This window comes from Anomaloglossus baeobatrachus, chromosome 12, assembly GCF_048569485.1.
Source record: "Anomaloglossus baeobatrachus isolate aAnoBae1 chromosome 12, aAnoBae1.hap1, whole genome shotgun sequence".
Classification (NCBI taxonomy): Eukaryota; Metazoa; Chordata; class Amphibia; order Anura; family Aromobatidae; genus Anomaloglossus; species Anomaloglossus baeobatrachus.
Genome location: NC_134364.1, coordinates 45,609,497 through 45,631,553, shown reverse-complemented (window position 1 = coordinate 45,631,553; position 22,057 = coordinate 45,609,497). Strand labels below are relative to the sequence as shown.

At 51.6% G+C, this 22,057-nt stretch overlaps 1 protein-coding gene across 4 annotated transcripts in view; it reads right to left on the bottom strand.

Moving 5' to 3' along the window:
• The window catches only part of CCDC175 (coiled-coil domain containing 175), a 148,383-nt gene that overhangs the window by 52,695 nt on the left and 73,631 nt on the right, over positions 1 to 22,057 (bottom strand). For all 4 annotated transcript variants that reach the window (XR_012727806.1, XR_012727807.1, XM_075331171.1 and 1 more), the window contains 4 exons: positions 18,399 to 18,535; positions 15,832 to 15,942; positions 15,683 to 15,754; positions 15,431 to 15,566 (listed from right to left, as the gene is read on the bottom strand). Coding sequence is in view for 2 of the 4 variants with exons in the window: in XM_075331171.1 (XP_075187286.1) it covers positions 15,431 to 15,566; positions 15,683 to 15,754; positions 15,832 to 15,942; positions 18,399 to 18,535 (456 nt within the window). In the remaining 2 variants the exon portion in view is untranslated. The remainder of the gene's footprint in view (positions 1 to 15,430; positions 15,567 to 15,682; positions 15,755 to 15,831; positions 15,943 to 18,398; positions 18,536 to 22,057) is intronic.

The window sequence follows — 22,057 nt, the reverse complement described above, 5'->3', positions numbered from 1 at the left end:
GACAGGCAGGCTCGGGGGCGGGATTTTTCGGACTAGGCCGCGGCGAAGCCGGGGGCTAAATTTAAGGCCGCGCCCGACAAGCAGGCACGGTTGGTGCGGAAGTCCGCCGAAAAGACAACGGACGGAACCACCGCGGCTTCCGGGGAGAAGGTGCGACCCCTGTACAGTCCCCACATGAGGATACAGAGTACCTTCAAGTTGCAGGGCCCGGTCCCTGGGGATGAAGAAGCTCCGGTCCGGCAGGTTCCACCAGGGGCTGCGGATGGAGCACGGTCCCAGCACATGGATGACCGCATTGGATCCCACTTCTCCCAGAGCCGCATAAGGGATGGTGAAGGAGACGGCATGTGGCTCCAGCCTCCATACCCGCAATGGGTACCTCAACCTTAACAACACCGCCGACTTAGTGGGGTGAGAAGGGAACATGCCGGGGACCCCATCGGGGACCTCTTTTCTTCCATCCGACATAACTATGTATGAGAATGCATGAGTGGATGTGTGCCTCCTTCCACACAAAGCATAAAACTGAGGAGCCCGTGGTCCACGGGAGGGTGTATAGGCAGAGGGGAGGGGTTACACTTTTTTAAAAGTGTAATACTTTGTGTGGCCTCCGGAGGCAGAAGCTATACACCCAATTGTCTGGGTCTCCCAATGGAGCGACAAAGAAAACCTGCTTACATTAAAGTTAATGGACCTGGGAATGGATGTGTTATTATAGACTCCTATTATGGACAGAGAAAGACACACACAGAAAGAGAGACACCAAAAAAGACACCCAGCCACCAAAAGAGAGAGACACAGAGAGACAAACACACACAGAGACACACAGACAGACGCACACACTGAAAGATACACACATACAGAAAAAAAACACACAAACACGTACACGCAGAAAGAGATGCACACACACAGAAAGAGACACACACACACACACACAGAGGCCTCCGACACACATACATGCCGCCGGTACAGGTTTGGTCCGTTTTTGCACGTCCCGGCGGCACGGATACATGTACACCAATGCTACCCTATGGTAGCAGACACACACACGTAAAACCGCATGGAACGTGTGTCCGTGTGCGGTTGTACGTGTGTGCGTTTTTCTACACGCTTACATGTCCACGTTTTCTCCAGCAACACGGGTGTCACACGGCCCGCACCCGTACCACACGGATGTAGTGTGGATGCGGTCCCGTGTGACACGCGCCGGAGAAAACACACGTGTCAGTGAAAAAAAAAAAAAAAAAAAAACAAAGAAGGGAATTTTGTTTACTTACCGTAAATTCCTTTTCTTCTAGCTCCTATTGGGAGACCCAGACAATTGGGTGTATAGCTTCTGCCTCCGGAGGCCACACAAAGTATTACACTTGAAAGTGTAAACCCCTCCCCTCTGCCTATACACCCTCCCGTGCATCACGGGCTCCTCAGTTTTGGTGCAAAAGCAGGAAGGAGGAAACTTATAAATTGGTCTAAGGTAAATTCAATCCGAAGGATGTTCGGAGAACTGAAAACCATGAACCCAGAACAGTTCAACATGAACAACATGTGTACACAAAAGAACAACAGCCCGAAGGGAACAGGGGCGGGTGCTGGGTCTCCCAATAGGAGCTAGAAGAAAAGGAATTTACGGTAAGTAAACAAAATTCCCTTCTTCTTTGTCGCTCCATTGGGAGACCCAGACAATTGGGACGTCCAAAAGCAGTCCCTGGGTGGGTAAAAGAATACCTCGGTAATAGAGCCGTAAAACGGCCCCTTCCTACAGGTGGGCAACCGCCGCCTGAAGGACTCGCCTACCTAGGCTGGCATCTGCCGAAGCGTAGGTATGCACCTGATAGTGTTTCGTGAAAGTGTGCAGACTCGACCAGGTAGCCGCCTGACACACCTGCTGAGCCGTAGCCTGGTGCCGCAATGCCCAGGACGCACCCACGGCTCTGGTAGAATGGGCTTTCAGCCCTGAAGGAACCGGAAGCCCAGAAGAACGGTAGGCTTCAAGAATTGGTTCCTTGATCCACCGAGCCAAGGTTGACTTGGAAGCCTGCGACCCTTTACGCTGGCCAGCGACAAGGACAAAGAGCGCATCCGAGCGGCGCAGGGGCGCCGTACGAAAAATGTAGAGCCTGAGTGCTCTCACCAGATCTAACAAGTGCAAATCCTTTTCACATTGGTGAATTGGATGAGGGCAAAAAGAAGGTAAGGAGATATCCTGATTGAGATGAAAAGGGGATACCACCTTAGGGAGAAATTCCGGAACCGGACGCAGAACCACCTTATCCTGGTGAAACACCAGGAAGGGGGCTTTGCCTGACAGAGCAGCTAGCTCAGACACTCTCCGAAGTGATGTGACTGCCACTAGAAAGACCACCTTCTGCGAAAGGCGTGAAAGAGAAATATCTCTCATTGGCTCGAAAGGTGGTTTCTGAAGAGCCGTTAGCACCCTGTTCAGATCCCAGGGTTCTAGCGGACGCTTGTAAGGGGGGACTATGTGGCAAACCCCCTGCAGGAACGTGCATACCTGCGGAAGCCTGGCTAGACGCTTTTGAAAAAACACAGAGAGCGCCGAGACTTGTCCCTTAAGAGAGCCGAGAGACAAACACTTTTCCATTCCGGATTGAAGGAAGGACAGAAAAGTGGGCAAGGCAAATGGCCAGGGAGTAAAACCCTGATCAGAGCACCAGGATAAGAAGATCCTCCACGTCCTGTGGTAGATCTTGGCGGACGTTGGTTTCCTGGCCTGTCTCATAGTGGCAATGACCTCTTGATATAACCCTGAAGACGCTAGGATCCAGGACTCAATGGCCACACAGTCAGGTTGAGGGCCGCAGAATTCAGATGGAAAAATGGCCCTTGAGACAGTAAGTCTGGTCGGTCTGGTAGTGCCCACGGTTGACCCACCGTGAGATGCCACAGATCCGGGTACCACGACCTCCTCGGCCAGTCTGGGGCGATGAGGATGGCGCGGCGGCAGTCGGACCTGATCTTGCGTAACCCTCTGGGCACCAGTGCCAGAGGAGGAAATACATAAGGCAGTCGAAACTGCGACCAATCCTGAACTAATGCGTCTGCCGCCAGAGCTCTGTGATCTTGAGACCGTGCCATGAATGCCGGGACCTTGTTGTTGTGCCGGGACGCCATTAGGTCGACGTCCGGCTTCCCCCAGCGGCAACAGATCTCTTGAAACACGTCCGGGTGAAGAGACCATTCCCCTGCGTCCATGCCCTGTCGACTGAGAAAGTCTGCTTCCCAGTTTTCTACGCCCGGGATGTGAACTGCGGAGATGGTGGAGGCTGTGGCTTCCACCCACAGCAGAATCCGCCGAACTTCCTGGAAGGCTTGCCGACTGCGTGTGCCGCCTTGGTGGTTGATGTATGCCACCGCCGTGGCGTTGTCCGACTGAATTCGGATCTGCCTGCCTTCCAGCCACGGCTGTAACGCCTTTAGGGCTAGATACACTGCCCTTATCTCCGGAACATTGATCTGAAGGGAGGACTCTGGCTGAGTCCAGATACCCTGAGCCCTGTGGTGGAGGAAGACCGCTCCCCACCCTGACAGACTCGCGTCCGTCGTGACCACAGCCCAGGATGGGGGCAGGAATGATTTCCCCTTCGACAAAGAAGTGGGAAGAAGCCACCACTGAAGGGAGGCCTTGGCTGCCCGAGAAAGGGAGACGTTCCTGTCGAGGGACGTCGACTTCCTGTCCCATTTGCGGAGAATGTCCCATTGAAGTGGACGCAGATGAAACTGCGCAAATGGAACTGCCTCCATTGCTGCCACCATCTTCCCTAGGAAGTGCATGAGGCGCCTCAAGGGGTGCGACTGGGCTCGAAGGAGAGATTGCACCCCTGTCCGTAGTGAACGCTGTTTGTCCAGCGGAAGTTTCACTATCGCTGAGAGAGTATGAAACTCCATCCCGAGATATGTCAGCGATTGGGTCGGTGTCAATTTTGACTTTGGGAAATTGATGATCCACCCGAATCTCTGGAGAGTCTCCAGAGCAATGTTCAGGCTGTGTTGGCATGCCACCCGAGAGGGGGCCTTGACAAGGAGATCGTCTAAGTAAGGGATCACGAGTGTCCCTGAGAGTGTAGGACTGCTACCACTGTTGCCATGACCTTGGTGAAGACCCGTGGGGCTGTCGCCAGGCCGAAAGGCAGTGCCACGAACTGAAGGTGTTCGTCCCCGATGGCGAAACGCAGGAAGCGCTGATGCTCTGGTGCAATCGGCACGTGGAGATAAGCATCCCTGATGTCGATTGATGCTAGGAAGTCTCCTTGGGACATCGAGGCGATGACGGAGCGGAGAGATTCCATCCGGAACCGCCTGGTTTTCACGTGTCTGTTGAGCAGTTTGGGGTCCAGAACGGGACGGAAAGATCCGTCCTTTTTTGGCACCACAAACAAGTTGGAGTAAAAACCGTGACCCCATTGCTGAAGGGGAACAGAGATCACCACTCCTTCTGCCTTCAGAGTGCTCCACGCCTGAAGAAGAGCATCGGCTCGCTCGGGGGGCGGAGATGTTCTGAAGAAACGAGTCGGGGGACGAGAGCTGAACTCTATCCTGTAACCGTGAGACAGAATGTCTCTCACCCATCGGTCTTGGACATGTGGCAACCAGGCGTCGCAAAAGCGGGAGAGCCTGCCACCGACCGAGGATGCGGTTTGGGGAGGCCGAAAGTCATGAGGAGGCCGCTTTGGGAGCGGTTCCTCCAGCGGTCTTTTTAGGACGTGACTTAGACCGCCATGAATCAGAGTTCCTCTGACCCTTCTGTGGCCTGTTGGACGAGGAGAATTGAGACCTGGCTGAGGGCCGAAAGGACCGAAACCTCGATTGTACCTTCCGTTGTTGAGGTCTGTTTGGTTTGGACTGGGGTAAGGACGAGTCCTTTCCCTTGGATTGTTTAATGATTTCATCCAATTGCTCGCCAAACAGGCGGTCGCCAGAAAATGGCAAACCGGTTAAGAACTTTTTGGAAGCAGAGTCTGCCTTCCATTCACGTAGGCACATGGCCCTGCGGACTGCCACCGAATTGGCGGATGCTACCGCCGTACGGCTCGCAGAGTCCAGGACAGCATTCATGGCGTAGGACGCAAACGCCGACGCCTGAGAGGTTAAGGACACAACCTGCGGAGTAGAGGCACGTGTGACTGCATTAATCTCAGACTGACAAGCTGAGATAGCTTGGAGTGCCCATACGGCTGCGAATGCCGGAGCAAAGGACGCGCCGATAGAGCTCCTGATGAAATCCATCTATGAAGCTATCTGCCTGTCAGTGGCATCCTTGAGTGATGCACCATCTGCCACTGCAACTATGGATCTAGCCGCCAGTCTAGAGACTGGAGGATCCACCTTGGGACACTGAGCCCAACCCTTGACTACGTCAGGGGGGAAGGGATAACGTGTGTCATTAAGGCGCTTAGTAAAGCGCTTATCTGGAAAAGCTCGGTGTTTCTGGACTGTATCTCTGAAGTCGGAGTGATCAAGAAACGCACTCCGTGTACGTTTGGGAAACCTAAAATGGAATTTCTCCTGCTGAGAAGCTGACTCCTCAATCGGAGGAGCTGGAGGAGAAAGATCCAACACCTGATTGATGGACGCTATAAGGTCGTTTACTATGGCGTCCCCTTCAGGTGTATCAAGGTTGAGAGCGGCGTCAGGATCAGAGCCCTGATCTGCCACCTCCGCTTCATCCTCCAGAGAGTCCTCATGCTGAGACCCTGAACAGTGTGATGAAGTCGAGGGAAGCTCCCAGCGAGCCCGCTTAGCCGGTCTGGGACTGCGGTCCGTGTCGGAGTCCTCACCGTGGGACCTATGAGTCGCCCCAGGAGCACTTTGCTGCTCCAACCGAGGGGGGCCTGGGGTCAATGATTCAACAGTGCCCGGGGCCTGTGTTACCGGTCTGGACTGCAAAGCTTCTAGTATCTTAGCAGACCATTTATCCATAGACTCAGAAAGTTTGTCAGCGAATACTGCAAACTCTGTCCCTGTCACCTGGACAGTGGTAGCAGGTGGTTCCACCTGGGCCGAGGGTCCCACCAGTGGCAGAGGCTCCGGCTGAGTGAGTGTCACAGGGGCCGAGCATTGCACACAATGAGGGTAGGTGGAACCTGCAGGTAGCATAGCCGCACATGAGGTACAGGTTGCAAAGTAAGCCTGTGCCTTGGCACCCTTGCTTTTTGCGGACGACATGCTGTTGTCTCCTCTTAGAGCAATCAGAGAGGGTATATAGCCAAAAGCAAATAGTGCGGCCGTACAGAGTAAATGTATACAATATAAGCATATAAATATACACTTTCGGCACCCAGGGGGGCCAGCACCTAGTAACAGGTGCGGCTTACCGACCGCCCTCAGCGGTTGTGTGACCACCAGATTCCCTGCCTGGGCCTCCCAGAGCTGTGGAGCTCGGTGTTGTCTCCCCTCTGAAGTTCTCCAGCGTCAGAAGTGCTGATAGGAATGGCTGCCAGCGTTCTGAGAGGAAGAGGGAGCCGTGGGCGTGCCTCAGAAAGTGCGGGAATCTGGTGCCCCACGGTGCTCAGTGAGGGGGGAGGAGGATACTAAGTATGCTCCAGCCCTCAGCGCTGACGTCCAGTGCAGCGTCCCGCCCTTCCCCTGACTGGCAGGCCCGGGGGCGGGAGTATGCGGTACTAGGCCGCAAAAGCCGGGGAGTAAAGTTATAAGCGCGGCCGGCAAACAAGCGCGGTCAGCGCGGTAGTCCCGGCGCACAAACACACCCAGCAGCTGCTGCAGCGTCCATTACACAGGCGCTCTATGCGCCGTCCCCAAGGGGACACAGAGTACCTCAGAGGAGCAGGGCCTGTCCCTGACGATACCCGGTCTCCTGTCCAGCAGATTCCCCCAGGGGCTGCGGAGGGAGCACGGTCCCAGTGCCTGGTGACCGGTTAGGTCCCACTTCACCCAGAGCCCCTAAGGGATGGGGAAGGAAAACAGCATGTGGCTCCTGCCTATGTACCCGCAATGGGTACCTCAACCTTAACAGCACCGCCGACCAGAGTGGGGTGAGAAGGGAGCATGCCGGGGGCCCTGTTAGGGGCCCTCTTTTCTTCCATCCGATATAGTCAGCAGCTGCTGCTGACTAAATTGTGGAGCTTGCGTGCATGTGTGCCTCCTTCAACACAAAGCATAAAAACTGAGGAGCCCGTGATGCACGGGAGGGTGTATAGGCAGAGGGGAGGGGTTTACACTTTTAAGTGTAATACTTTGTGTGGCCTCCGGAGGCAGAAGCTATACACCCAATTGTCTGGGTCTCCCAATGGAGCGACAAAGAAAACATTTACTCACCTTCTCCAGCCCTGTCTCTGCCGCTGCTGCCACTTGCTGCCGACCGCCGCTCATTATGCTGATTTAATATTCACTTCACTGCGGTCGGCAGCAGCAGCAGCGGGGAGACGGCAGGGCTGGAGACCGAAGATCAGCACCACGGACAGCGCGGACCATTTGAGTATGCAAATTACTGGTTCTACGTGTGCTATCGTGGATAGCACACGTATAACACATGTGGGCCGCACGTACCAGAGACACGTACTTACCTACACGCAACACGCAGGGTAAATAAGTGTCTCGCGGCACGTGCGTGTTTTTAACGGAAGTGTGTTTCCGGCCAGAGAAAGAGACACACACACAGAAAGAGACACACACAGAGACTGACACAGAGACTGACACAGAGACTGACACAGAGACTGACACAGAGACTGACACAGAGACTGACACAGAGACTGACACAGAGACTGACACACACAAACTGTTTGGATGTTTGAAGTAATATATTGGCTGCTTTGACAGTTACTTTGGATATTTATCAGGTGGCCTAGCGCAACCAATCACAGGTATGCTTCTATTTTGATACAGGTAAAGAAGCTCTGGTTGCTATAGTCAAATGAAGGACATTCTTAAGGCCACGTCACACTAAGCAACATCGCTAGCAACATCGCTAGCAACATCGCTGCTGAGGCACGACTTTTGTGATGTAGCAGCTATGTTGCTAGCGATGTTGCTGTGTGTGACATCTAGCAACAACCTGGCCCCTGCTGTGAGGTCGTTGGTTGTTGCTGAATGTCCTGGGCCATTTTTTAGTTGTTGCTGTCCCGCTGTGAAGCACAGATCGCTGTGTGTGACAGCGAGACAGCAACAACTAAATGTGCAGTGAGCAGGAGCCGGCTTCTGCGGACGCTGGTAACCACGGTAAACATCGGGTAATCAAGAAGCCCTTACCTTGGTTACCCGATATTTACCTTCGTTACCAGCGTCCGCCGCTCTCAGCTGTCAGTGCCGGCTCCTGCTCTTTGCACACGTAGCCACAGTACACATCGGGTAATTAACCTGATGTGTACTGTGGCTAGGAGTGCAGGGAACAGGAGCCGGCACTGGCAGTGTGAGAGCGGCGGACGCTGGTAACGACGGTAAATATCGGGTAACCAAGGTAAGGGCTTCTTGGTTACCCGATGTTTACCGTGGTTACCAGCGTCCGCAGAAGCCGGCTCCTGCTGCCTGCACACGTAGCAGAGTACACATCGGGTAATTAACCCGATGTGTACCCTGGCTAGGAGAGCAGGGAGCCAGCGCTAAGCGTTGCGCGCTGATAACCAAGGTAAATATTGGGTTGGTTGCCCGATATTTACCTTAGTTACCAAGCGCAGCATGCTTCCACGCGTCGCTGCTGGCTGGGGGCTGGTCACTGGTTGCTGGTGAGATCTGCCTGTGTGACCGCTCACCAGCAACCAGTGTAGTGACGCTCCAGCGATCCCTGCCAGGTCAGGTTGCTGGTGGGATTGCTGGAGCGTCGCTTAGTGTGATGGTACCTTTAGTATAAGACAGCTTATGTGTGAGTTAATAGGATTTCAGTGGTGAGTGGGAGAGAGACAGAGGGAGATTGGGAGAAAGGGAGAGTGGGAGAGAGAAACTTAATTACTATCCCGGGCAATGCCAGGTTCTACAGCTAGTACCATACCAGATTATATATTATAGTAGGTGAAAATTCTAAGAATATGTATAATTAAGAGCCTCCATCCTCTCCTTGTGAGAGAGAAAAGAAGTCGCTTCTAAAGGATGTAGATGAGCAATATAGATGGATATACAGTACATACAAATCCAAAATGGTTAGAGCACAAATCAATTTGACGAGTTTACATCTGTTTTAATTACTATTTGCCCAGGGTGCTGGTTGCAGACCAGGCGAGGTCAGACAATGACTCCGGAATGGAAGCGGATGGCAGCGATGTTAAGCACGGCTGGAGAATCTATCGCTACATTTTGCATTTCAAACTGCATGTTAAACAGACCTCATGAGGCTGGTGTACTCACAAAAAAAATATATTTGGCTGTATAATGCTGGCATTAACCCCCTTAAAACCCAGGCCAAATTTGGCTTTAAACATTATTCTCATCTTCATAGATGGAAGTTGTCAGATAGTGCTTGTAAATACAAGCAATTTTGCAATTTATGGCTTGTTAAAATTGGTATGATAGTACAAAGTCGATTTCTCTATCATTTCATTGGGGGACACAGGACCGTGGGTGTATGCTGCTGTCACTAGGAGGCTGACACTAAGTAGACAGAAAAGTTAGCTCCTCCCCAGCAGTATACACCCCGAGCCGGAGGCGGACTCAAATCAGTTTTTGCTTAGTGTCGTAGGAGGCTGATGTGGGCCATCTCGGCCCCCCTCAGCCATTTAATTTTTGCGTTTTTCTTTTTCTTCGGCGCCGCTCATCGCTCTCATACCTGTCTTTTCGTTTTCTGCAGGTATTCTTCTCATCACTCATCCTCTGCAGCCCTGTGGGTACCACTCCCCAGGGTCGCAGGGGCTTGAAACTTCGGGCCCTCTCCCCCACCCATCCCCGTGGTACCACTCCCGGGTTTGCGCGAGTGGGCAGCACCTCATGGGCACCCCTGATTCGCCCTGCGGTATCACCCCAAAGGGCGTACAGGGGCATACAGCAGGGATGGGACCTCCGCAGCGCGTTTGGGATCCGATGACGCCCGCATCGCTGCCTTCTCCTGCAGGGGGGCTCCTTTCCCCCATCCTGATGTCCACTTCCCTGCCATCAGCACGCTGCTCCCCCGGAGCCCGCAGTCTTCCTGGACGGGGGTGCTGCACACAGGCAGGGGCAGAGCGTCCTGCCTGCACCGCATCCATCGCTGGGCCTGGCGCCGCCGAGATCAGGTAGGACCCTCCTACCTTCTTTTCCAGGCAGCTGCAAAATTGAGGCCCCGGTCTGGGCCTAGTCGCTCCGCGCCCCAGCCACGTCCAGCAGTCGGCGGTGCGCACCGGCGCGGCGCACCGGACATCGCTGCTGCGCCACCACTGCTCGCAGGTAGGACCGGACCGCCTGTCTCTGCCTTCCCGCGCTCCGGCAGCTCCAAAATTTAGGCCCCGGCTGCGGCCTTGTCTCCAGTGTCTCAGGCCCGCCCTCCGCTGCAGCGCTATTGGCCGCCGACCGTTCCGTCTCCGCCCTCCGCTCAGCCCCAGGCATCACAGTGGGGGCGGTGGATGTTTTTTTCCCGCTCTCCTCGGCCCGCCTCCAGCCTCCTCAGCGTCCATTTTACCCTAAAAAAAAAAAAAAAAAAAAATGGATTAAAATCAGACTCCCGGTCTGCGGATTGCTGAGGCTGCAGCAACCCTTATAACAGGGAAATTTAACTCAAAGCAGCCACAATCATATATCGATAGTGTTTTTTCTATCAGGGGTTGAGTTTACTGTAGTATATGTAGATATATATTAACTCTTCAGGTGCTTTTTCGGGCCTACTAGTTTGCATCACAGATACAATATTCCCCCCAAATTGACATCTCAATACGGTTAGTATATAAAGTACTCAGAGCTTGAATAATTAGTTATCCCGGACCGGTGAAGGTCAAGATTGCTATACCCTCAATTGTGAATTTCCCCAAATGATGTCGTTTTCAGTGATTACAGCCACCGCAGCCCCTGACACTGCAGGCCCCGGTATCCCGCCCCTGCCGGCTGGTTAGCGCCCCGGTCTCAGGCCATAAATCCCCTCGCTGACGTCCCTTGGGTCGGGGCGCATGCGCTGCGTCCCTGGCCGATGCTCTGTCATACCTCCACAGGACTGGCGTGATTCCCTCGGGGAAGTGAGTCCCGTACCAGGGACCTTCTCCACTGCTCGAAGCGGGCCCGCCAGATGTCTTCTTCGGCGGCCCCCCAGTTTTCACCTTCATCCCCAGGTCCAGGAAGCCCTTTGACCTTTCGGGTGATGGCCCAGGCGTACCGCCTCTGCTGGATTCCGAGCAGGCGCCTGATGTTCGGCGCATGACGAATAGCCTGGTAGAAATGGTGAATCAACCCATAAAAAGGTACGGACGACCCTGTTCTCTCCATGCACACACAGGAGGAGGTGAGTCCCGTACCAGGGACCTTCGGCGCCTTCATCCCCAGGTCCAAACTACCGCTCCACCGGAAGCATCCCGACCTCCCTGGTGATGGCCCAGGCGTACCACCTCTCCTGGATTCCGAGCAGGCGCCCGATGTTTGGCGCATGACGAAAAGCCTGGTAGAAACGGTAAGTCAGACCATAAAGGTACGGAGAGTCCTCTTCTCCTCTCTGAGCACACAGGTCTCCTTTAAGACGTCTCTGGCGGACCCATGATGTATTCAGTGGACATCCAGTAGTTCGCAGAGTTACTGCGTGATCACAGCCAACAACCAGATACGTCGTTTACCAGCGGTAAGTCTTGTTATTGTCATTATCCCTTCTCCAAAGGGCTCCGGAGAGAATGGGCATGCTACCCTGTGATCGACCCGCCAGTGTTCCGCCTGGCTTCTCATCCCTAACGTCACGTCTCTCAGGGACTCCACGGACACCCTAAGCAGCGGACTACGTTCCATCTCTGCAGATTCAGAACTGGTTGACAGCTTCGGTGAGTACCTTCTCAACACAGCCCTGGTGTCTGCCAGCGGCACAGCTTAAGTCTCTAGCAGCAGTGTGACCACCCATTGAGCCCTCTGACTCAAGATCTGGAATGCGGAAGCGACCTCTAAGGAGCCGCTGCCTTCCCTTCCGCTCTTAGGGGAACGTCCTTTCGGAGATAGCCTAGGGGATCCACTGGACTAGCCTACGTGAGGGAAGAGATTCATTCCCCCACATCGGCCCAGACGCATCCAGGTGCGTCGCGCCACCGCTCGGTTCCAGTCTTTTCGCGCCTCAACTTTTCAGGGCGCCTGTATCCCACCAATAGTTCCTCCACCTTGCGAGGCAATGGACCACTTCCATTCTTAAGAGTCCTTACAGAGATCATGGCGGCTGCCATGCCCATCCTACACTCCAGAACTGTTATAGTCACTCTGCCCTGGGACGACCTGGTGGTCAAGAGTTCTTCCCTCAAGGACTGTCGTCTAGGTGTTTAGGTAGCCATCGTCACCTTTTCGCTACTAGAGTAACTGATCTATCGGAAATGGTCTTCTCAGACCCCGGCCCGGCGGATCATCCCTTTAAGCACGGTATTCAATACCGTCCAATGTCAGGTACTCCTCACACAAGAGTAGTTCTCTTCCCTGCACCGAGGCCTCCGTACTCTCTGCCATGCGCACCCGGTTTCCATCGGTTTTGGTATGAGAGTCCCCGGTCAGTTGACGGCGGGGATAGAGGCGGTTCCCTGTACCCAGTTTTCATCTTCGGCCTTTCCAGCAGGCCCTGCTGAAGAAGGGGGTCAAATCATTCCTTGCTATGTACCGCTGGTCCCGTCTATCGCCGGTGAACCGCCATTCCCCTCCTAAGGGACCAGTCTTCGCAACCTTCCTTGGGAGGGTCCCTTTTCTTCTTCTTCTCCTCTGGAGGATGGTGTCCACCGTCACCGATCTCCAAGGCTGGGGTGTGCCTTTCCACCATCCAACAGCACAAAGCTGTTGGACACCGCTAGAGTCTTGTCTCCCTATCAACATTCCAGAAATCAGAGCCATCCGGTTAGCCGGCCTACGATCTCAGCACCGGGACTGGGTTGCCCAGTCAGATTCCAGTCGGTCCATGCCACAGTGGTGGCGTGCATCATTCACCAGGAAGGCGCAACGAGTATCATGGCAATGGGTGAAGTCAAGAAGATCTTGCACTGGGCCGGGCCTCTTCACTCTCTAATCTCTGCAGTGCACATCCCTAGCATGGACAATTGGAAGGCCATGTGTCAGGCAGATGGTTCCTCAACAGAGAAGTCCCCAGCCAGATCTTCGGCGAAGGAAGACTCCGGTCGGGGACCTAATGGCCTCCCGATTCAACTATCAAGTCCACGGTTCATCGAGTAGTGCCCCCTCCACCTGGCCTAGGTATCGACGCCCTCGCGTGAAGTCAGTTCAGGCTCCGGTGCATCTTCCCTCTGCTTCCCAGGATTTTAAGGGTTCTCCAGAAAATCAGGGCAGAAGGTGACACCAGAGTGGCCCAGCCGAGCATAGTTCGCAGAACTCACTCAGCTCCTCGCAGTTGCCCCGTGGCACCGTCCAGACCGTACAGATCTTCCGTGTCGGGGTCCTCTCTTCCACCAAGACTCAAAGGTCCTAAATTTGACGGCCTTACTAGTGGATCACGGGTACTAGCTCAGACAGGCTTCTCGACAAGAGCAATACAGACAATGATTAAGGCCGGGCAGCCTGTTTCATCGAGAATCTATTAACACACATGGAGAGTTCCTCCGGTGGTGTGAGGAGCACATCTTCTCTTCTCTTTGCTCCTTCTCCCTTCCGTCATTGCTGGCATTTTTTGCAGTCAGGTCTGGATGCGGGTCTCTCCCGCGTCCCTTTAAGGGCCAGGTGTCGGCTCTATCAATTCGGTTTCAGAAGCCTTTCGCTTCTCGTCGGCCGATCAGGACCTTCACCCAGGGAGTCACCCATCTGGCTCCGCTGTATCGTCGTCCACTAGAGACGTGGGACCTTAATCTGGGGATGGGTTCGCTTCAAGGTATCCTGTTTGTACCTTCCGAGTTTCCTCCTTTTCTCACCTGTTTTGGAAAGTAGGTTCCTCGTTGCCATCACGTTTTTTACGAAGGGCGTCAGAGCGGGCAGTCCTCTGGTCGTTTTTTCTCCCCCTTTCTCTGGTCCTCCACCTGGTCAGGGGGGTGTGCTCCGGCCAGACCCCTCTTTCTGTCCAGGGCTGTCTCGCCGTTCCACCCAGATGACGAGATTGGGTTTCGGTCATTCTGTCCTAGTCCTTCTCTTAGCCTGAAAGGGGCCTGATTTCCTCTGGCCCTGGTACGAGCTCTCAGTTTTTTGTTAAGTCCTCAAGACCGCACCTTTCAGTTACACTGACAGTCAGTTCTTCCTTCTACCCGGTCCCAAGAGGGGCATGCCGACATCCAAGGCCAAGATTGCCACATGGATCCAATTCCGCCATATTTGAGGCCTATCGCATGAAGAACGGATCCCCGCCTCGGGCAGTGAAGGCGCACGCTACCCGTGCAATGGGAGCATCTTGGACGATTGGACTTCAGACGTTGACCGGCCAGGTCCGCGAGGTCGCCTCCGGGTCTATTCTGCATACCTATGCTAGGTTCTACCACGATCACACACAAGTATCGGCAGAGACCAGTCTTGGTGTAAATTTTGCGGGCGGCAGTAGCACACCTGTAACAAGGTAGGTGCTTGCAGGTCTGGGTCAAGCCCGACAGGGGGAAGCTGTTTCCTACCTATATCCGGTGCTTGTTCTCTTCCCACCCAGGGACTGCTTTTGGACGTCCCATGGTCCTGTGTCCCCCAATGAAACGATAGCGAAAGAAGGATTTTTGTGTACTCACCGTAAAATCTCTTTCTCTGAGTCTTCATTGGGGGACACAGCACCCACCCTGCTTGTGTTTTTTGTTACATATTACCTGTCTATTGCCTCAGTGGTCCATATTACCAGGCCACTTATCGCACAGCTAATTGGTTATAATTTTTACCTTGTCCTATCTATGGTTGTTTTTGGTTCTCCTCCTACTGCTTATGCACTAAACTGATTTGAGTCCGCCTCCGGCTCGGGGTGTATACTGCTGGGGAGGAGCTAACTTTTCTGTCTACTTAGTGTCAGCCTCCTAGTGACAGCAGCATAACCCATGGTCCTGTGTCCCCCAATGAAGACTCAGAGAAAGAGATTTTACGGTGAGTACACAAAAATCCTTCTTTTTAGGCCACACACTGCTGTCCCAGGCTCAGATTGTGACCTCCCTCATCAATTCTCGAAGACTGGATAGGAAAAAAAAAATAGCATTGTAGAGCTATTCCCTCTTGTAAAATCAAAAAGAACATAAAGAACCTAACAGACCCTCTGTAGGTCATCAATATTGGTTTTGCAATGTTTAGACACGTAGTTGAAGCTATACACAAAAAATGATGTTATGGAACATGATTTCTGGGAGAACCTATTTGAGGTATTGTGAATGAAAAATGTGCAATTTCTGGGATTAAATTGGACTCCCACTTGGCCCCTGGGTTTATGCCTCACCTCATTTGTTAGAAAGGCTTTCTTATTTTGTCCATGTAGAATTCTTTTCTTCATTTCAGTCACAAACGCTTCCTCGGACAGTTTCCAAAGCTCCATCTCTTTGGTCACTTCATCTTTTTTAATCTGGATACTCATTCTGTGTCACAAACGATGCATTGAGACTAGATATATAAACATTACTGAAAAAAAATGTCTAGAGATATTTAAAAAAAAAAAGTGACCAAAAGTAAATAGTACATTTTCATATCAGACCTTTTTTGACGTTCATTTGCGAGATTTTCCTTGAATTCTTCCACATGAGTGGCGAGCTGCTCGGTGGAAATTCTGTAAACACATAGGAAAGTAATAATGCATCGCGAGTATATGACAATCATACAATTGGATTGTTAATAGTGCCGCACCTCGTACTTTCCAGCAAGTCTTCAGTATTACGCTCCATCTCGGTTATCTCCATTTTTAATTTTCCTAAAAGCTCCTGTTTGTCGTTGAGAGAAGATCTGGATTTTTCAAGTCTTTAAAACAAAATAAATATTAATGTGCAGATCAGTGCTGTGTTTTTACCTTCATTTAGCGACAACGGTTACACTATATATGAATTTCTTATCACCACCTAATTGTTCATTACAGAAGCCTTAAATCAGCTTGAACGGTTCCTTATATTTTAAAAATGCGAGAAAAAAAAAGAATTCTTTAAAGAGCAGATTCAGACATCCATTCAACAGGTCCAAGCACAGACTGCAATGCACAGACTGCAATGCATTGACTGGCTATGGGTCTCATAACTCGAGAGTGACAGCTTTATAGAAATATATGAAGCTGTCAAGCTCGATGTCAAGAGAGCCATGGACGGTTTGTGCATTGTGGATTGTTGTGTGGATGTCTGAATCAGCCCTAAGGCGGGCTTTGCACACTACGACATCGCAAGCCGATGCTGCGATGCCGAGTGCGATAGTCCCCGCCCCCGTCGCAGATGCGATATCATGGTGATAGCTTGCATAGCGAACATTATCGCTACACCAGCTTCACATGCACTCACCTGTCCTGCGACATCGCTCTGGCCGGCGACCCGCCTCCTTATTAAAGGGGGCGGGTCGTGCGGCGTCATAGCGACGTCACACCATAGGCGGCCAATAGCAGCGGAGGGGCGGAGATGAGCAGGATGTAAACATCCCGCCCACCTCCTTCCTTCCGCATTGGCGGCCGGGGCGCAGGTAACAGATGTTCCTCGCTCCTGCGACTTCACACACAGCGATGTGTGCTGCCGCAGGAACAACATCGGACCGTCACAGCAAGGTAATTATGGTTTACGCCGACGCTACACCGATGATACGATTACGACGCTTTTGCGCTCGTTAATCGTATCATCTAGGCTTTACACACTACGATGTCGAGAGCGACGCCGGAAGTGCGTCACTTTCAATTTGACCCCACAAACATCGCAGCTGCGATGTCGTAGTGTGCAAAGTGCCCCTAAGGGTGCAGGTTTCCATGTAGTGAAAATGCAGCATATTCACTTGTGGAAAATCCACTGCAATTTACAACACATGAGGTTTTAAAAAATCTCATACATGTGCTGCAAGGAATATCCACGTTGTAAATTGACAAGAGCTGCAGGTTTCAGATCTGCAGAATGTCAACTGGTGTTGCGGATGTCAGTGAGAATTTCACTCTTTAGGGGGCTTTACACGCAGCGATATCGCTAGCGCGCGTACCCGCCCCAGTCTGTGCGTCAAGGGCAAATCGCTGCCCGTGGCGCATAACATCGCTAACACCCGTCACACGTACTTAGCTTCCTAGCAACGTCGCTGTGGCCGGTGAGCCGCCTCCTTTCTAAGGGGGGGGCGGTTCATGCGGCGTCACTAAGCGGCCGCCCAATAGAAGCGGAGGGGCGGAGATGAGCGGCCGTAACATCCCGCCCACCTCCTTCCTTCCTCATTGCCGGCGGCCGCAGGTAAGGTGTTCCTCGTTCCTGCGATGTCACACATAGCGATGTGTGCTGCCTCGGGAACAATGAACAACCTGCATCCTGCAACAGCAACGATATTTGGGATTAGAACGACACGTAAACGATCAACGATTAGGTGAGTAATTTTCATCATTAACGGTCATTCGTGCGTTTCACACGCAACGACGTTGCTAACAAGGCCGGATGTGCGTCACGATTTCCGTGACCCAACGACATCTCGTTAGCGATGTAGTTGCATGTAAAGCCCCCTTTTGTGACGCAAAGGATTAAATACTCCTTTTTTGCAATGATATCTGCAGCGGTTCTTCTGCTGGATGATCATAGTACTTTGAAAATGTACTTGAAAATAGAACACCACTCAAAATTAACAATTTTTTTATTTTTTTTAACACCTTTTCTGGCCATAAACATACAACATTTTTTGGGGTGGCTTTCTTCAAAAATGATGACGGCTGCCGGAAAGTCAACATATGAGTTCATCAAGTTAAGCTGCTTTCACACATCCGGTTTTTGCTGTGCGGCACAATCCGGCGCTTTGCTGAAAAAACGAAAGTTTTTTTTTTTGCCGCCGGTTCCGTTTTTTCCTGCATAGACTTTCATTAGTGCCGGGTTGTGCCGCATGGCCTTGCGTTCGGTCCGGTTTTTGCCGGATGCGGCATATTTAGCCGATGAGGCGGCCGGATCGAACGTTGCCTGGCACGTTTTTTTGTCCGGCAAAAAAAACCCCGCACTGCGCCGCATCCGGCCGACGCGGCGCATTTTCCAATGCATGCCTATGGACGCCCGATGCGGCGCAATGTGGCAAAAAACGCATACGGCCGCCGCATGCATTTTTTTGCCACTGCGCATGCTCAGTAGCGTGCCGCAACTGGAAAAAAACGGACGGGCCGCATGTAAAAAAACCTATGCAAAGGATGCGGTTGATTTAATCTGGCTGATTTTTGTTCTTGCTGTGGTGTTTGATTAATGTTATATTCATAGATTCATTAAGCACAATCTTACTGTATAGACACGTCCTTCTTTATCGCATGCTGCCTGTCTTCCTCCTCGGACGCCGTTTGGTATTTCAGCTTCAGATCTTTATGTTTCTCTGTCAGAGACTCATGCAGGATTTCAGCAGCGCTCATTTGTTCATCTAACTAGGCATAATAATAATAATAAGACATGAATAAAAATCTACACACATATATACATATAAGTTACCAGTAATTATTATTCAGCAAATTTACATTGGATATAATGTATTCTAATTCATAAGAAAGCAATATACACTACAGTTCAAAAGTTTGGGGTCACCCAGACAATTTTGTCTTTTCTATGAAAAATCGTACTTTTATTCATCAAATTTGCTGCATAATGAATAGAACATATAGTCCAGATATTGACGAGGTTAGAAATAATGATTTTTACTTGAAATAATAATTTTCTCCTTCAGACTTTGCTTTCGGCACAGAATGCTCCTTTGCAGCAGTTCCAGCTTTGCAGACCTTTGGCATGTTAGCTGTTAATTTGCGGAGGTAATCTGGAGATATTTAACCCTATGCTTCCCCCCTCCCACAAGTTGGATTGGCTTGATGGGCACTTTTTGGTACCATACGGTGAAGCTGCTCCCACAACAGCTCAATAGGGTTGAGATCTGGTGACTGGGCTGGCCACTCCATTACAGAGAGAATACCAGCTGCCTGCTTCTTCCCTAAATAGTTCATGCATAATTTGGAGGTGGCTTTGGGTCATTGTCCTGTTGTAGGATGAAATTGGCTCCAATCAAGCGCTGTCCACAGGGTATGGCATGGCGTTACAAAATGGAGTGATAGCCTTCCTTATTCCTTATTCAAAATCCCTTTTACATTGTACAAATCTCCCACTTTACCAGCAACAAAGCAACCCCAGACCATCCCATTACCTCCACCATGCTTGACAGATGGCGTCAGGCAATCTTCCAGCATCTTTTTAGTTGTTCTGCGTCTCACAAATGTTCTTCTGTGTTATCCAAACACCTCAAACTTCGATTTGTCTGTCAATAACACTTTTTTCCAATCTTCCTGTCCAATGTCTGTGTTCTTTTGCTCATATTAATCTTTTTTTTTTTTTAGAAACGGTTTATTTATTAATAAGATTTTCAAGTAAGTATCAAAATCAATTGCATAGACAGATATTTTCAAATCCGAGGAAGACACAAGGAAAGGAGGGGACAGGGAAGGCGCAAAGGGACATTTAACATACGAGTCACAAGAGACATCTATATGTATATATCACTGAAATATGTTCATCCTTTAATCTAAAAAGTTGCGATCGTCCATAAAAAGATCCCATGGTGTCCATATTTGTTGAAACCTTTCCAGCTGATTGTTTATACAAGCAGTAAGGTACTCCAGCCGCTTTGTTTCTTGTATCCGTAGTTCCAGATCTTGGAGGGTAGGGGGAAAAGTATTTTTTCCAGAGCAAGGCTATCAAGCACTTCGCCGAGTTCCATATGTGGAGGAGCAACCTGTCCGAGTTTTTTGAGGCCCCTACATTAAGAAAGTAGCTGAACGGGTCTAGAGCAACCTCAAACCCCAAAACCTCATGAACCAATTTCTCCACCCCTTTCCAGAAAGAAGCAAGAACCTCACAGTCCCAAAAGATATGAGTGAGCGATCCTCTATCTCTCGTGCATCTCCAACACTGGTCTGACGTGTTCGGAGGTGCTTTGTAAACTTTTCCCTGAGTATGATACCAATGCAGTAAAAAAGGGAATTTTGTTTACTTACCGTAAATTCCTTTTCTTCTAGCTCCTATTGGGAGACCCAGACAATTGGGTGTATAGCTTCTGCCTCTGGAGGCCACACAAAGTATTACACTTTAAAAAGTGTAACCCTTCCCCTCTGCCTATACACCCTCCCGTGGACCACGGGCTCCTCAGTTTTGGTGCAAAAGCAGGAAGGAGAAAACTTATAAATTGGTCTAGGGTAAATTCAATCCGAAGGATGTTCGGAGAACTGAAGACCATGAACCAAAAGAACAATTCAACATCAACAACATGTGTACACAAAAGAACAACCAGCCCGAAGGGCACAGGGGCGGGTGCTGGGTCTCCCAATAGGAGCTAGAAGAAAAGGAATTTACGGTAAGTAAACAAAATTCCCTTTTTCTTTGTCGCTCCATTGGGAGACCCAGACAATTGGGACGTCCAAGAGCAGTCCCTGGGTGGGTAAAAGAATACCTCAATCAAAAGAGCCGAAAACGGCCCCCTCTTACAGGTGGGCAACCGCCGCCTGAAGGACTTGCCTACCTAGACTGGCGTCTGCCGAAGCATAGGTATGCACTTGATAGTGCTTCGTGAAAGTGTGCAGACTAGACCACGTAGCTGCCTGACACACCTGCTGAGCCGTCGCCCGGTGCCGCAATGCCCAGGACGCACCTACGGCTCTGGTAGAATGGGCTTTCAACCCTGAAGGGAGCGGAAGCCCAGAAGAACGGTAGGCCTCGAGAATCGGTTCCTTGATCCACCGAGCCAAGGTTGACTTGGAGGCCTGAGAGCCCTTACGCTGACCAGCGACAAGGACAAAGAGCACATCTGAACGGCGCAGGGGCGCCGTGCAAGACACGTAGAACCGGAGTGCTCTCACTAGATCCAAAGAGTGCAAATCCTTTTCACACTGGTGAATTGGATTAGGGCAAAAGGAAGGCAAGGAGATATCCTGATTTAGATGAAAAGGGGATACCACCTTAGGGAGAAATTCCGGGACAGGACGCAGAACCACCTTATCCTGGTGAAAAACCAGGAAGGGGGCTTTGCATGACAGCGCTGCAAGCTCAGACACTCTCCGAAGTGATGTGACTGCCACCAGGAAGGCCACCTTCTGCGAAAGACGGGAGAGAGAGACATCCCGCAGTGGCTCAAAAGGCGGCTTTTGAAGAGCCGTCAGGACCCTGTTAAGATCCCAAGGTTCCAACGGACGTTTGTAAGGTGGGACCATGTGGCAGACCCCCTGCAGGAACGTGCGGACCTGCGGAAGCCTGGCTAGACGCTTTTGAAAAACACGGATAGCGCCGATACTTGGCCCTTGAGAGAGCCGAGGGACAAACCCTTGTCCATTCCAGATTGTAGGAATGAAAGGAATGTGGGTAAGGCAAACGGCCATGGCGGAAAGCCGTTATCAGCGCACCAGGATAGGAAGATTTGCCAAGACCTGTAATAGATCTTGGCGGACGTTGGCTTCCTGGCTTGTCTCATGGTGGCAATGACATCCTGAGATAACCCTGAAGACGCTAGGAGCCAGGACTCAATGGCCACACAGTCAGGTTGAGGGCCACAGAATTCAGATGGAAAAACGGCCCTTGTGACAGCAAGTCTGGGCGGTCTGGAAGTATCCACGGTTGACCCACCGTGAGATGCCACAGATCGGATACCACGACCGCCTCGGCCAGTCTGGAGCGACGAGAATGGCGCAACGGCAGTCGGACCTGAAATTGCGTAGTACCCTGGGCAGCATCGCCAGAGGGGGAAACACATAAGGCAGTCGAAACTGCGACCAATCCTGGACTAAAGCGTCCGCTGCCAGAGCTCTGTGATTCTGAGACCGTGCCATGAAGGCCGGGACCTTGTTGTTGTGTCGTGACGCCATGAGATCGACGTCCGGCGTTCCCCAGCGGCGACAGATCTCTCGAAACACGTCTGG